Source organism: Humulus lupulus, chromosome 6 (assembly GCF_963169125.1).
Source record: "Humulus lupulus chromosome 6, drHumLupu1.1, whole genome shotgun sequence".
Classification (NCBI taxonomy): Eukaryota; Viridiplantae; Streptophyta; class Magnoliopsida; order Rosales; family Cannabaceae; genus Humulus; species Humulus lupulus.
The window spans coordinates 169,367,115-169,382,669 of NC_084798.1; the positions used below are offsets into that span (position 1 = coordinate 169,367,115).

Genomic DNA, 15,555 nt, shown 5'->3' on the forward strand with positions numbered 1-15,555 from the left:
TAATATAAATCATTTTTTGACTTGGTCAATCACTTTGCTCACATGTTTTATTTTCATGATTATTTGTTTAATATATAAACCTCTATTAAATCCTGAGCATATAGCTAATCTTATTTATAGTGACGTAATCACAGTGGAATATAAATATGATTATATGTTCAAAATAAGTTAGTCCTAAGATTAGTCAGTGCACCGGATTTACACTGATTGGCCAATCTACGATATGATCTACTTACACATTACAGTGTTATGTTCTTTCCAGAACATTAGCAAAGTAGATAAGATAGGATGTATTTGTTACATCGGACAGGACTGATATTGACAGTTGATAAGATAAGTAAACATACCGTTATTATCTATTCTAGTCATATCATATAGTTGACCATAGGTCAATTCAATCTCAATTCTGAGTGGTTAGTATTCTAACTGATTGTATTATTTGAGTTCTTTGATTTGTTCGTTACCAGCTTACCCTACGGACTAGCCCATACTTACATCTTGGGAACTCAGTAGTATAATTGAGTGGGAGTGTTAATCATAGATATGAACATCTATAGCTTCTGATGAAGAAGTGAAACAATGGTTTCCTTTTAGTTTGGTTCAAGGTGTTAAATGATAGAGATCTCATTTCAGTAATTAAATTAGTTTACTGAAATATCATTTACAAGGAACAAAGTGTTTTAAGGATAAAATACAATGAGGGGTAAAACAGTATTTTAGTCCTATCTCATTGTAGACCGTCTATAGAGGATTGAGTGACAATTATGGTTGTAACAATGGATAATTAATAGCGTATCTATATTTGTTATAGAGCATTCTATGAATTCAAGAGTGCAATTCCGAGTCTATAGTGGAGTCACGAGGAATTAATAAGTTAGTAAAAAATTTTTGTTAGATTTATGATAACTTATTGGAGCTTGATTTCATAGGCCCATGGTCCCCATTGTACCTTGGATAAAATCATCTAGATAGTCTCAATTAATTGATTTAATCATCAATTAGAATTATCAAAGTTGACCAGGTCAATTTTGGATAGTTTCACAGAGTTGTGTAATTTTGAGAAGAAAAGAGAAATTATGGCAGATTTATTAATTAAGATAAATTAGTATCTAAATTAATAAATAAATTTAAATCAAGGTTCAAATTATAAATAATTAATTTGATAAAGGATTTAAATAATTATTTAATTAATTAAATCAATATAAAATAATACAGGCCTTAATTTTAAGTCCAACGGGCTTATAATCAAATGAGAAATTTCACGGGCCTATAGCCCATGGTAATTTCGACCTAGGGCTTCAAAATGGCTATTATTTTATTGATTTTTTAATTACATTAAATGGCCTAATTGAGTCTATAAAAGGAGTGCTTAGAGAGAAGTAAAAAAAAAATAAGTTTGATAAGTCACAAGTCAGATTTTCTTATAGTTTTAGATTCTCTCTAAACACAAGTCCTTTTCTAAGCCACTTTGTTATTTTCTTTTCTTCTCTCTATATCTATCTCATGTGTTGAGAATTTCCCACACTAGTCTAGGTGGTTCTAAGGATACATTGGAAGATTGTGAAGAAAATAGAAAATCGATTCAGTTTCTTGATAATACTCTGCGACAGAGAGGATACAAGAGTTAGAGAAACTGAAGGAAGGACTCTTTAATTCCGCTGCGTATACTGTAAGTATTCTATTCTTTGTTTCTCTTTGAATTCAATTTTAGAAACATGTTTTAGGCTATCTTGTATTAATTTGTTTAATATTAGATATACATGAAAATAAATAAAGATCCTGTATAAGCTTTTTCCAACACACTGGTGGTACCACTTCTTTCTTGTTAAGGTCTTTAGTAACCTTTTCTACATTAGACTTCTCTTTCTTCAGAAAATCTGCAGTAACTTCCTCTTGTGCTGGACTAGTGACATATCGATCCTCAATCTTCTTGCCCTTGTTTTTTACTATAGGCCCCTCATACTTAGACCCACTCCTCAAGGATATTGCATTACACTGCTCTTTAGGATTAGCTTCTGTAGTGCTAGGCAAATTTCCTTGAGCTCTATTCGACATTAAAGTAGCCAATTGCCCTATTTGAGTCTCCAAACTCCTTATGGACACCCTGGTTTCAGTCATGAATTGGTTAAGTACATCAGGTTGAGGTTCAGCTGGTTTCATTGGCATTTGGTGAGGTGGTCTATTTTGTGGTTGATAATAGCCAGGTGGAGGATTTTGGTGTGCATATTGTTGTGGATATGGTGGCCTATTTTGGGCAGGTTGATATTGTGGCTGAGGTGGAGGATAAGGTTGGAGAGTGTTTTGGTTGTTAGACCAGGAAAAATTAGGATGGTTCTTCCAAGCTGGGGTATAGGTCATGGAATTGGGGTTATTAGGTTGTCTCGAAAAATTTCCTATAGCTTGTACTTCTTCCATGGGAACATTATTCATATCTATAGCAGGGCATTGGTTTGGTTGATGGTTTGTACCACACACTTCACAAAGGTTTTGAACTTGCATAGCTTGAGATGGGAGTGTAGTCTTTTGTAGTTGCTTTGTCAAGACTGCAACTTGAGCTGTAAGCATGGATATAACATCCAATTCCAGCCATCTTCTTTGGTTGTCCCCTTTCAGTTGGCCATTGGTTATTATTCATCGCCATCTCCTCTAATAGCTCATATGCCTCATTAACACTCTTACTCATAAAGGCACCTCCCGCTACAGCATCTATAATTGTCCTCGTGGTTCCATTCAACCCATTATAAGAATTATGCACCAGCATCAACTTTTCTATTCCATGGTGTGGACACTTCCTTAACAATTCCTTAAAGCGCTCCCAAGAATCATACAGTGACTCTCCATCCAACTGATAAAAGTTATTAATCTCATCCCTTAACTTTGCAGCCTTTGCTGGAGGAAATAATTTGGCAAGGAATTTCTGAGCTAACTCCTCCCATGTAGTGATAGAATTCGCTTGTAAGGATATCAGCCAACTCTTCGCCCTATCCCTCAGTGAAAATGGGAATAACCTTAGTCTTATAGCATCATCACTCACCCCATTCATCTTGAACGTAGCACATAACTCCAGAAAATTAGCTATGTGTAAATTGGAGTCCTCCGTTGGCATACGTCCAAACTGAACAGTTGTTTGGACCATTTGAAGGATGGCTGGCTTAATCTCAAAATTGTTGGCAGCAATGGTTGGAGGTCTAATACATGAATGCACTCCTGTAACAATAGGAAGTACATAATCTCTTAATGTTCTTGGTCCTTGCTCCCTTGGAACCTCTGCAGCCCCTTGACCATTATTAGCACCATTTCCCAAATTGTCGGCCATGGTAAACTCCAATCTCCTCTTTATTTTCCAGTTCAGTCTGCACGTTATTTCAATTTCCCGATCTATTGGTATAATCTCCTTTTGTCTATTGCTTCGCATATACCAACAAGTCCTGAAACACAATAGAACCTTGATCCAAATAAATGTTAACAAAAATAAAATAAAATAAAATAAATAACAAAATTAGAACAAATAACAATAACTATGATATTGGAATATAAGTCCCCGGCAACGGCGCCAAAAACTTGATCTGTAATTTCTGTACGCAAGTATACGTAGTCGTGTCAAGTAGTAAATTCCGTAAGAACGGATATCGTCCCACAGAGACTGTCTCCCAAGTACCACTAATTGATTTTCGAATTCTATTTGGTTAATTAAAATTTAAGTGAACAATTAAAAATAAAAGAAATCCTATAAACTATGATCCAAAATTAAAGAACTGGCAACAAAACAATGAATCACTACTTAAGAATCAATAATAAAAACAACCTAGGAATTAATTTCATCAACTGTTCATTCTATTAATTTTAATAATCAATTCTAAATCTCTTCTTTCTATTCTAATAGCAGGTTAATATAATCGATTCATATTCTTTTTCAAGATATAAGATCTCAATCTATATGCAGGTTTTCTACAATTCTGTGATAAACTTGAACATATAAAAGACATTAAATATGGAAACCTAATTACTACACAAGTCATATAAGTACTTTCGTCCAATATGCACCCTATGTCTATACAATGATAACATATTTAATTCTCATCTTTCGAATTTTGAATCAAAACCAATAAATCAAGCAAATAGTGATCAAGTATTTACTAGCATTTAATACACATCATATAAATTAGAATAGAAAAGAAGTATCAATAGAAAATCATAATAAAATTAAATAGAAATCCCAGTGACTACATTAATTCCTAGATAAAATAAATTAGTTCATAAATAACATGATGAAAATAAACTGCAAATAATTGTTCATAAAATTAACCTAAGAATTCAGATGAAAAACAAAAACAGAGAAAATAATTACAGCAGCCTCTTTTTATCTAGGGTTTATAAAACTTCCAATCCTCTAAAAATCGCAGAATAATGTTCCTTAAATAGCCCTCCAATGTTCCCAAGTGAATAGACCAAATTTCCTTTCAAAAAGTGGTTTAAAATCTGAAAAACGCGTAACCAGCACTGTAGCGCTACTTCTGGAGCGTTGTAGCGCTATTAACAGTGCCAAAATGCCTCAAAAGTTGGTGCACTAGCGCTGTTGCGCTATTATTGTAGCGCTGTAGCGCTAAAGTCAGAGACAAAACACCTGAGAATTTGTTTACTAGCGCTGTAGTGCTCTTGTTGTAGCGCTGTAGCGCTACTTCCATAATAGAATGGAAACTCGTTTCGAATAGCCTGCAGCGTCAACTCATCGTATTTTGATCATAACTCTTTAGATATAACTCCAAATTGAATGATTCAAAAAGTTATGAAAAGCTAAGAGAAATATCTACAACCTCTATTTCTATAAGTGATTCCAGAAAGTTAATAAATCATGGTCAAAATGCGGCTTGAAGTCTCAGACTTGCGTTATAGAGCATAACGATGTGTGTTGAGCATCTTCAATGTAGTATTTTCCACACATAATGTCTTGAAACTCCACAATCAACACGAAATCCATCTTATTTATGATATTTAACATGTTTCTTCTCATTTCACTCCATATTATATAATTGACCATTAAAACCTGAAACAAGAAGAAAACAAGCATAAATTTGCGCTAAACAATCCTAAATAACTAAAACCATAACATAAAACAATCTCTAAAACAAACCTAAAATGAACCTAACAGATGACTAATGTGTCATACCATGTATATGTGACTAATAAATCACACTCTTGATTAGTGACTAATAAGTCACACTCTGGAGGTCCCATACCCTCCTAGCCATGTGACATGTAGGTCACCTTAGCCTTTCTGGCTCTAACTCTAATTAACTAGCCCATAGACTAGACAAACGCTTTTAATTTTCATCAAACTTGAGGTCGGTTCGGCATTAATTCTCATTTGAGTCATTCAATGCAGATGCCGATTAGATCTAATCTTTTATCGGCTTGCGTTAAACACGCTAAGACTGTACTTGACTTATAAGTCAATCCAATGTGACCAGTGCTCAATACCACTGCCGAACTTAACTAATGAGTCACAGCTTCACAGTTGATACTGACACCATTGCCAATCCCTGACTAATAAGTGAGTGCTTCCTCATTTAGGTAACCCAAACAGAGATATATCATATGTCAAATATTCAAATATAAGGCATTTGGCATGCTCAATCAGTAATCAAAAGCATAATTATAATCATGTACAATTACAGAGACTCAAGCTCTGATCAATCTCACAATCCACATTCATGCCATGCCCTAATCTCATGTATCTTATGCATTTTCAATGCATTCAATGTCCACATATAGAGCACTCAACATGCCTCACGAATAATCATGCATGTCATATAAGGGGTGCAGTTTTCTTACCTTTGGTTCGAGCGAGAATTAGAACAAGAACGACTCTTGAGAACGATCGATCCTTTAATCCTTTAGCGGTCACCTAGTCATAACCAAATATAACCTCCAATTAATGAAAATCAACAATAATAGGGTCTTGATCTAAACCCCACTCTCGGGACCCCGAAATGTACCCACACGGTGAGTAGATTCGATCCCGGGCCTTAAGGATTGAAACCCTGAGCCAAAAACCCTTAAAAACACTCAAAACGGGATTCTAGATGAACAGAGTAGCGCTACAGCACTACTCCCTAGCGCCCCAGCGCTATACTCAGAACCCCCAAACCGCCAAAACAAATCCTGTGTAGCGCTATAGCGCCCTCTGATGAACAGAGTAGCGCTACAACACTACTCCCTAGCACCCCAGCGCTATACTCAGAACCCCCAAACCGCCAAAACAAATCCTGTGTAGCGCTATAGCGCCCTCTGATGGGCGCTGTAGCGCTACCCCCAGACTAATGCTCCCCTAAAACCTCCTTCTTCGACTCCTTCAATTCTAACTCGATTCCAATGCTTCCAAACCCCAATTTTGATGCCAAATGAACCCAAAAACCATCCTCACATGCCCCAAGCATCACAACCACAAGAACCATAGCCAAAACTCCAATCAATTCCCAACTTTCTAACTCAAAAACCAGCTGAAACTTAACTAAGAAAACAGAGCAAAAACAAGAGTTCTAATGGCTAAAAACTCACCTCAATCTCAGCAACACACCCTCTTCAATGGTGGAGCATAACCCTGGCTTATCCCAACTTGGTTTCTTGGCTTGGTTTCTCAAGAAGAGCTTGAAAATTCAAAGTGAAAAAGAAGGAAAAAGAGGTACGGGAGAAGAGGAAGAGGTGCTCTGTTTTTAACAAGCTTCTACAGCCTTAATGGATGATATCTATCCTAGGGGTGAAAAGACCAAACTACCCCTAGGTCAATTAAGGGTTTCTAAAGGCTCCCAATGGTATTTTCCACCTATCTCATTAATCATAATTAACGCTCACCAATTCCCGCTACTCTCGATATTCTCAAACACCAATAATTCACATCCCGTTACCCTTTTATTCTCGGCAACACTCTAATCATTAAAAACACATCGAGACTCATCCCGAGTCCCAAACTTAAACCTGTTATGACTAAACCGCTAATTAATATTCCATGATCGTCTAATGCCGAATAGCCCGAAAAAATCCACATTATAATGTGGTCTCAACAATATGTCACCGACATGCATACAAATATACAATTATGCCCTCAACGGGCCAAATTACCAAAATACCGCTGTAACGAAATGTGGACCCACATGCATGCATTTAACATCATATTATAATATAATTTATATAAACATGCATATGATCACTTAATAACGCAATAAATCAATTATGACCCTCCCGGCCTCTTAATCAAGGTCCTAAACCTTATTAGGGATTTTGGGGCATTACAAGAGTACAACAAGATTGCGGCAATAGTTTAAGAGGGAGTCTTACATTGTTTAAGTCAATGCTTTTGTACACATTATTTCTTTACTAATTGGTTTATTTTCTGGGCGTGGCCCCGTGGATGTAGGTTATCTGAAAAGATTTCTGAACCACGTAAAAATTCTCTTGTGTTGAATTTTTACCTGTTTTTCTGTTTCAGTTTAAACAGTTGCATAAATAGTGTGAACAAAACTGAAATCTATCTAAACAACTTAATCAGTATTCTGCATTTAATTAAGTTGTTTATTTTAAATCACTTGGTAATATTAAAATACGGAATTTCATTTATAAATACAAATGTTAAAAAGTATAGACATTTTGAAGCCAAATCCGGAGCAGACGCCAACTGCAAGTGATTGAAGTACTTTGCATCTACACTACATTAAAACATAGGGTTTAGGGGTATAAAGTAGAAACAATGAAATGGGTTTTTGCTTGAAGTAGCAAGTTTACAACTTCAGTTCAAGTACTAAATGATGCCACTGTAACAATTACCTGCAATATAACATTCATCATGTATAAACTTCTAAAGTGTGTGTCTTGTAAATTGATCAAGAAAAGCATATCCGAATTTACAGAATTCCAAAAAATTTACCATGCCAATACACTGCACTTTTCAGAATATGAACACCATCAGATCGCACAACTAGAGCAAATGTAACAACAACTCACAGACTTAGGAGTCTTTGGGTCCACTAGTTTTAGAAGGGCCAGCTCTCTCCACCATGACATCATAAAGTTGCTTTCCATTCTGTACGTGATTACAATAGCATAATGTTTTTTCTTGAGAAAAATGATCCAGAAACTCGTGTTTGGCAAGATTTGAACATTAAACCATTCTATCGAAAAAGAGGTACTCACAAATATTACTGGAAAGAAGTGAACTTGCCCTTCAGGCTTAGTTTGTGTTTCTTTGAAATAAACCAGAATAGGGAAATTTGGCCACCAAAGCTCCCAATTCACAAATGTTGTATATCTGCAGTAAAAACAAAAAGGTGATATTGTCTTTACTTTCAAAGCCAAACCAATGGGCGCACTAGTTGACTTACTTCCAGCGGTTTTTCCCTCCAACAAAGACATTTTCACCTGACTCCTCAAGCTCATTCCCTACTTTAACCTCCTAAAGTCATGTTGATTACGCATGCCAAAAGAACATACATAGAAATGAGTCAAAGTTGGCGTAAAAACAAAAGATTTTGTATGAAATTCTGAAAGAGTTAGCCGTCCAATGCAGTGAACTACATCCAAGTAGAAAAGCAAAATTCACAATGACCACAGGTTGACATTGTTCATTCTAGCGCACTGTAGCAAGAAAATATCTAAAATAAAGAACACACTTTTGTGGAAGATTGAGGAACAAACCAGGGCCTCGTCATCGAAGACAAATCTGACTCTTGTGGTCTGAATGAAAGAAAATAAAATGATTATCTTTGGGAAAAAGTAATTAATGCAACATATAAACAGAAAAGGAAAAAGGAGTAGGCAGGATGAATATAACTTTGAAGTCTTTGGCTAGATTTATTCGTCCAACTTCACCATAATTGAAAAAGTTCATACAAGAGTGACATCAGGAATCATCATATCTCATTTACAATTTGAAAAGGCCTGTTTGCTGAAAGCAATGAATGTTACGTGCCATTGGTTTCAAGTATTGTACCTGGAACAGTAAAAGTGCGCCAAGGAGACCAACAGGTGCAGCTGGTAGCAGATTGTTAGAATAAGCTAACCCACCAGCTAAACCTGTTCCAATCAGCATATGCTCTTATAGGTTTTGTATAAATGATACAACTGTTCAGAAAAAACTAATGACAGTGGTTGACTACTTGCTAATCAAATCAAAGTCATAAACTGCTGATTCTGAAGTTCTCAATAAGGTGAAGTATGATACAGAAAATATCTGTCTGGTAAAGAATATGAGAAATATTTAGGAGATATGTCAACTGGGTAAGTCTCATGTTTCAAGCATTTTGCTAGTTTCCCTAGTTAAATTTGATTGGAAACAGATATACATCCAGGATTTCACTTAGTACACAACTATGCATACATATAATGAGAAGAGAGAATCCTTGGCACCCACCTAGTAGGACAATCGGAATTCGGTAATCCGGGTCAGGAACTACAGTCTCTATGGTCTTGGTCTTCTTCCTTCCAAGCTGCCAAACATGAAATTAACACCAAAAAGTGGTTCTGAAAAATTAACTATATCTCCCTGATGAGTTCATTAATACATAGCACAGCCAATTAGAGCAGTTTATCAAACTAAAACCGGCCCAAAATTCATAAAATACAATAAAGTTTCAACTATAAGAAGGTAAAGTTTTAAACCACTGAGGCCACCACAACAGAGTTGCCATAACATCTACTCTGAATTTTTCTTTCCACTGAAAATTGATGAGTACACATTAGCTTTCCATAGAATGAGCTTCTGAAGTTCCCTGCACCCACTTTTCCATCTGTTTCAACTTAGAAAAGCTCATAATCAATTCATTATACATTCATCTAAAAATACTAACAATCATTAAAATATATAAATATATATTTATATCATACACACATTCCTTAGCAACTATTAAACGCCACAAAATGTAATATCAACCAGTCCTTTCACGGTCCCAATTATGGACACATTAAATAAACTTATTTTTACCAAATATCCAATTGCTTTTGATTACAGTGGAAGAGAAGAGAATTATAAACAGAGAAAGTATACAAGCTGATCAAATTGAAGGCCAAAAAAGTCTCAGAACTTACTTGGCAAAGAGAGAAGGCAAGGAGATGCCAAGAGGGTACTCGCCATTTTTTTTTCTTCAGATTTTCTTACTTTTAATAAAATAATTAAGCGTATTAATATTATAGTTGTTGGTTTTTGTGAGGAACAATGGTCTGGCCGAAAATTCAGAAATATCCCCATCCTGGGATAAAATGGACATTTCACTAAAGGACATTTAGGTAATGACATTAATTTGATGGTCTCAAAGAGAGTTTCAAGAAGGCCTTATCTTGTTCTACACTCGTATATTAGTATTGTTCACTGTCACCAACATCATCACTTCCCTCTCCACTTCTAGTAGCCCCTTGGATATTTACCAAATTCCCAGACAACAGAGAAGAGGGTGCAAATTTAAATCCCTTTATATGGCAAGCTCAGTTTGTTTCACTCATGTTTGTTCCCTGAACCCCTCAAACAAGCCAGGTTTCTCTCTATCTAACTCTCGGGTGATTTTTCTATATTATTTATTGTAATATGGTTTGAATTATTCATGTATATATTTATTTGAATGTTCTTTCACAGACTTGTTTGTTGGAAATTCGGTTCCTGGGAAGGTTCTCCGGGCCAGTGAAGTATTTCAGCATTCAAAAGGGTCAAAGTTTCAATCTTTAGAAGTAAAGGTGAGAAATTTAAACAAACCAATTTATCCAGATAATGATAAAACAAAAAATACCTTTGTTTTTTCTTTCACTAAAGCTTTGATGAGCTTGAGTCCCTTTGCTCAAATTATTTGGCCTATGCATTCAAGGAAGGTAAAAGCTTTCTGGGCAATTGGGAATTACATGGAAATCTTCAAAATCAGATTGAATAGTAGGGAGTGTTTAGTTTAGGGATGAGAAATACCATGTTAGCTTTCTAGTGAAATTTTTTAGGCAATTGAGGCTGATAATTTAGGTGGCTAAGGAGAGACCATTTTGCAAAATTCATAACAATGTTAAGGGAAAAATTAAGAAGTAACCAACCATTCATTGAGAATGTGAGAAAATTTGTTGCTTTGAAACATAAATTAGATGTAAGCTTAGGAAGAAGACTTGTGGCTACAAATTACAAACAAGTAAAATGAGGTCAAGTTTGCCAGGAACTCGATAATGTACAATGGTTTTTTATTTTTTTTTATTTTCATTTTCCTTGTGATAATTCTTCCCTTGAACTCACTTTCCTCTTGTTTTACAGGCTGCAGATAAGGCTGCAGATAAATATCAATTTGCCAAGTCAGCCACCAAAGTAAATAGCATTGTGTGTGCTAACTGTGATGGAAATGGTTAGTGAAGTGCTTGCCAACATAACTATTTTAATTCATTATTCATGTATGCTTCGATCTATTCTTATGGTCTGAAATTATGATGACATTTATGTTTGTTAAATTTTAGTATTTAATTGATACTATAGAATAAAACTTTTAAAAAAAATTAGTTTTTTAGGCACATTTTCTTATGGCCTTCACAACTAGGGGGTACAGATTATTGTTAAGGTATCAAATTAACTTACGCAGCAGCTTCTTGAATTTCCATTGTATTAAATTAACTGATATTTATTACTACAAGCAACTTACTCTGCAAGTGTTATATTTGCACTTTTTTTTGTTATGCTAATAGCTAAGATCTCAGGTAATATATATTCTCATCTCTGTTTTTTTTTTACTACCAGGTGCTGTACAATGTTCTCAATGCAAAGGTGAGGGAGTTAATTCAGTGGACCACTTTAATGGACAATTCAAGGCTGGCGGATTATGTTGGCTTTGCAGGTATACCTGTGTTGAACTGTATTGTGCTTCGGTTTTGGTGTTTAAACTTGACAAAATATGTTTCAACAATACCATTTTTAATCATGCTCACATGATCCAAAATGGCAGGAGAACAATTATACTTGAAAATATTATACAATTCTCATAGTTAAAGCCTTTAATTTCATTCCGAGCTCTGTCTCTCCATTGTTTCACTACTTGGCCAGATGGCCATTGTTGCTTTTAATACCGAGGTCCTCTCTGCTCCAAATTTTCTTACCACTTAGTACTTGTAATTCCATACAGGGGGAAAAAGGAGATGCTATGTGGGGATTGTAATGGAGCCGGGTTTCTCGGCGGATTCATGAGCACATTCGAAGATTAGAAGACTGCATGTGGAATTTCTACTAGGCATCTTCTCAACCGGAGGAGAACAAAAGGGGAAGAAAAAAAATATAGTTTAGCTGGATTTTTTGTTTATGTTATTGTAGTACTCTACAAGTGAGTTAAAACCAAAGGTGTTTTAGATTGAGTTCCAAAGGACGTTAGTTGCACTAGTGTAAAACATGGCTACTCAAATCTTATTACAATTTTTCCACTGTTGTGTATGAAACCTGTCTGTTGGTAACTAAATAGTATATGTGAACTTAATAGTGGAGAAGTGAAAAAATAAATAATATAAAATAAATTTGACCAAATTAACTAATTAGTTTGATAGATAAACAAAAATTTAATAATAACTTGGGCATAACGCGCCAGGTAGGGGTCGAACCTACGACTTTCTGCTTAGGAAACAGACGCTCTATCCACTGAGCTACAGGCGCTTGATGTTTAATTACTTAAAATGTACTAAAACAATAATTACGGACCAAATTAAGTTGTAAACTTTGCAAGCGTGTAAATAATTAGAAACACCAAAATTTTACAATGTGAAGATATTTTTTAGGCTGTCCAATGTGGCTACTTGGGGTGAAATGAATTTTTTATTTGAAAATGAAAGAAAAACCAACTCTAATGCAAGATTGAATTTTTTTTTTATTCATATTAATTTTTATTTCATTCCTATTCATATTAATTTTGGGTAGAAAGTCATCATTGAATGGGTTGTGTTCTTGAAAGTAGGAACAAACGGCGGCAGAGAGCAACTTAGACTAAATATCATCAATAAATGGTATAGTTCTATGTTAATTAAAACTAAACGACTGTCACCTAATATTGGGTATGAAAAAAAAATGTACAGGAAAATAATTCATAGTTAGTAAAATTCAATCATCATTCATCGGATGAGTTATTCTCATATGAAAGAGGCATCAAAAACCTTTAAAAACATTATTAGTACTCAACTTCTACTGCTTCCCAAAATGATACATCAGAAAACTGACAAAAAGCCAAAGACTCAACACAATGCTTGGTTTCATTCTCACTGCTTATCAGACTCCCGCCAGAACTTGATGATATGCAGGCTCTCTTCATCTGTTGATCTTTGTAGGACAATCCTCGACGCATATCCCTTTTGCCTCATCTCAAGACATATCTTCAAGGGAAAGTTTGATGCAAGAGTGACCATGTATAACCAGCCTTTCTCTGATAAAAGATGGTCCGCAACCGGCAAAATCCTATCAATAACACTACGCCCGTCCTCTCCTCCAGCCCAAGAAGAGGTGATTCCTTCACGGCCGACTTCATCCTCAGGGGTCGGAACATAAGGCGGATTCACAACCATTACATCAACTAATCCAGCGAGACGCTTTTCTAAACCTGAAGCGATGTCAGTGGAAATCAACTCTGCATGAACTCCATGTGCTTTCAATGTCTCACTGGTAACAGTTATTGCATAAGGGTTGGTATCAGTGGCAAAAAACTGAACCCCAGAAGAAGATTCCTGTCCTAGAAGAAGGGCTAGAGAAGTGATAACATAGCCACTTCCACAACCCACTTCCATACATAGTTTCGGCTTATGTTGTACTAGATTAGATCGATCAGCTAAGAGTGCATCAACAAGAGCAAATGAATCATCACAAGGTTCATAAACCTCAGGGTGAGAACTAACAAGGCGGATTTGAGCAATTTTGTAACTCATCTTGTAAAAAAAAAAAAAAGACCTGCCAATTTCAATAGACAACAATTAAGCAATTTTAACATAGTAAACCACTTGAGAAAATTATACCAACCAAAAGTTGGAATCTTCTCTAGTACCTGCTATAGTCGCTTCATTAAATTGTCCTCAAATTGTCCTCAACCACAGCTTGTATTCACTGTCCGATTAAGCCGGCCTAAAATCTACTTAAAACCAGCCAGACTGCACCTACATTTAACATTTCTTAGTAACTTGTAATGATAAGAAGAAAATTTTTCATAGCAATATGTAACTCAAATAAATCCCTAACAAGTAGTAACAATCTTAATTAGATAAAAATAACAAGATGAAAAATCGCATATGAATAGCGATAATATTATCAATATGTCAAATTAATCTGCAGAGGAAGCCATGAAGGAACGGGTCTTGTAAGCAAAGATATACTATTCAAAAATTAAGGAATTGGGATTTTTTTTAAAATGAGAACAAACAAACAATCCTATCATTCCTTTGGGAAACCAATGCTAACCAAGATTCATTTTCACTTGCAAGAATCTAGCTCAGTACTACATTTCTAAAACTTCTTCGCAAACCAAATGCATATACAAATGTATATATATATATATTTGTATAACTTAATTAAAATATATACATAGTTATAGAAATGAACACTATATTAGCGAGGAAGGTACCGAACCGACGAAGTAGTTTGACCGGAGGACCCAACTGGAGCGGCGGCAGGTGAGAGAATTTAGGGGTTTAAGGGATTTTGGTTGAAGAAATTGCTGGAGTAAGAAATATGATGATGATAAACAAGGTCGAAGAGAGGATGACTGGTGGACGTGAGCAGTAAGAAGGACTGAGAGACAACCCTCTTCAATAGCGATAGAGGGTCTAATATGAAATAATATAAAGTAAGTTTAACTACGTTTACACTTAGCACCTCAAATCCTGAAAAATGTAAAATCGCCTAAATCTAAGAGGGAAATTTGAATTTTTATGCTTAAAGAGATGTCTTAAAGTAAAAAAATGCAAATTTTTTTGATAATACCCAAAATACTCATTTCATAATTTTTCTATCTACTTCATCTTCTCTCTTCCATCTCTCTCCCTCAACTGATTTCTCTCAACTCTTTCTAGAAAAAAATTCATAGGTAAGGTAAAATATAAAAGAACTCAATGTAATAGCAAGTATTCATTACTTAGGACACTAAAATACTGCATTTCGAACATATCTGGACATAATTTTTGAGTTTTTTTTTTTGCGATTTTTTTTCTTCAAATTCTAAAACTTTGAAATCTGCATAAAATCGACGTGGTTCGATGGTACTCGATGCCAGCTTGATGGGGCCTTCAAAATCAAGATTTTCATGAAAAAATCGATATTGTTCGATGGTGGTTCGATGAAGTTTCTATGGTGGTCGATGGTGTTCGATGCGATTCTTGCAAGATACGTAATTTGTCACTCGGGTGTTCGTTTGAGGTGATTTTTTTTTATTTTGGGTATTTTTTTTCAAGATCTACATGTTTGAGATGTGTATATACACATTTGAGAAATATAAATCTTGAAAAAAATGAAAAATGCAAAACATACCTCATGTTCAATATATGTTTTGGTATGTTTTCAAGTTCTAAACTTTGAAAATGTGTATGTGAACA

At 35.1% G+C, this 15,555-nt stretch overlaps 3 protein-coding genes and 2 non-coding genes across 12 annotated transcripts; 2 read left to right on the forward strand and 3 right to left on the reverse strand.

Annotated features, from left to right (window-relative positions):
• Positions 1 to 2,771: 2,771 nt before the first annotated feature.
• LOC133787619 (small nucleolar RNA R71) lies at positions 2,772 to 2,878 on the forward strand. The gene has a single exon (XR_009872628.1). It is a non-coding gene; the product is annotated as a small nucleolar RNA R71 (small nucleolar RNA).
• A 4,709-nt stretch (positions 2,879 to 7,587) lies between these two features.
• LOC133782708 (uncharacterized) lies at positions 7,588 to 10,231 on the reverse strand. 2 transcript variants are annotated; one of them, XM_062222061.1, is made up of 9 exons: positions 10,078 to 10,231; positions 9,652 to 9,779; positions 9,404 to 9,479; positions 8,984 to 9,066; positions 8,689 to 8,727; positions 8,376 to 8,446; positions 8,188 to 8,302; positions 7,922 to 8,077; positions 7,588 to 7,821 (listed from the first exon to the last, which is right to left on the reverse strand). In XM_062222061.1, exons 1-8 carry the CDS (start codon positions 10,121 to 10,123, stop codon positions 8,003 to 8,005), a joined length of 633 nt encoding a protein of 210 aa, XP_062078045.1. In that variant the 5' UTR covers positions 10,124 to 10,231; the 3' UTR covers positions 7,588 to 7,821; positions 7,922 to 8,002. The 2 variants fall into 2 exon arrangements, with proteins under 2 accessions (XP_062078045.1, XP_062078044.1); XM_062222060.1 differs by having other exon boundaries at positions 9,652 to 9,788; positions 10,078 to 10,222.
• Positions 10,232 to 10,317: 86 nt separating this feature from the next.
• Positions 10,318 to 12,417, forward strand: LOC133782709 (protein BUNDLE SHEATH DEFECTIVE 2, chloroplastic-like). The gene is made up of 5 exons (XM_062222062.1): positions 10,318 to 10,519; positions 10,619 to 10,716; positions 11,270 to 11,357; positions 11,744 to 11,840; positions 12,126 to 12,417. Exons 1-5 carry the CDS (start codon positions 10,462 to 10,464, stop codon positions 12,202 to 12,204), a joined length of 420 nt encoding a protein of 139 aa, XP_062078046.1. The 5' UTR covers positions 10,318 to 10,461; the 3' UTR covers positions 12,205 to 12,417.
• Positions 12,418 to 12,570: 153 nt separating this feature from the next.
• Positions 12,571 to 12,643, reverse strand: TRNAR-CCU (transfer RNA arginine (anticodon CCU)). Its single transcript has one exon. It is a non-coding gene; the product is annotated as a tRNA-Arg (tRNA).
• A 428-nt stretch (positions 12,644 to 13,071) lies between these two features.
• Positions 13,072 to 14,830, reverse strand: LOC133782710 (uncharacterized). Of its 7 annotated transcripts, none has more exons than XM_062222070.1 (3): positions 14,594 to 14,830; positions 14,016 to 14,124; positions 13,072 to 13,899 (listed from the first exon to the last, which is right to left on the reverse strand). In XM_062222070.1, exon 3 carries the CDS (start codon positions 13,897 to 13,899, stop codon positions 13,240 to 13,242), a length of 660 nt encoding a protein of 219 aa, XP_062078054.1. In that variant the 5' UTR covers positions 14,016 to 14,124; positions 14,594 to 14,830; the 3' UTR covers positions 13,072 to 13,239. The 7 variants fall into 7 exon arrangements, with proteins under 7 accessions (XP_062078054.1, XP_062078053.1, XP_062078052.1 ...); XM_062222069.1 differs by having other exon boundaries at positions 14,016 to 14,118; positions 14,589 to 14,830; XM_062222068.1 differs by having other exon boundaries at positions 14,589 to 14,830.
• Positions 14,831 to 15,555: the final 725 nt, after the last annotated feature.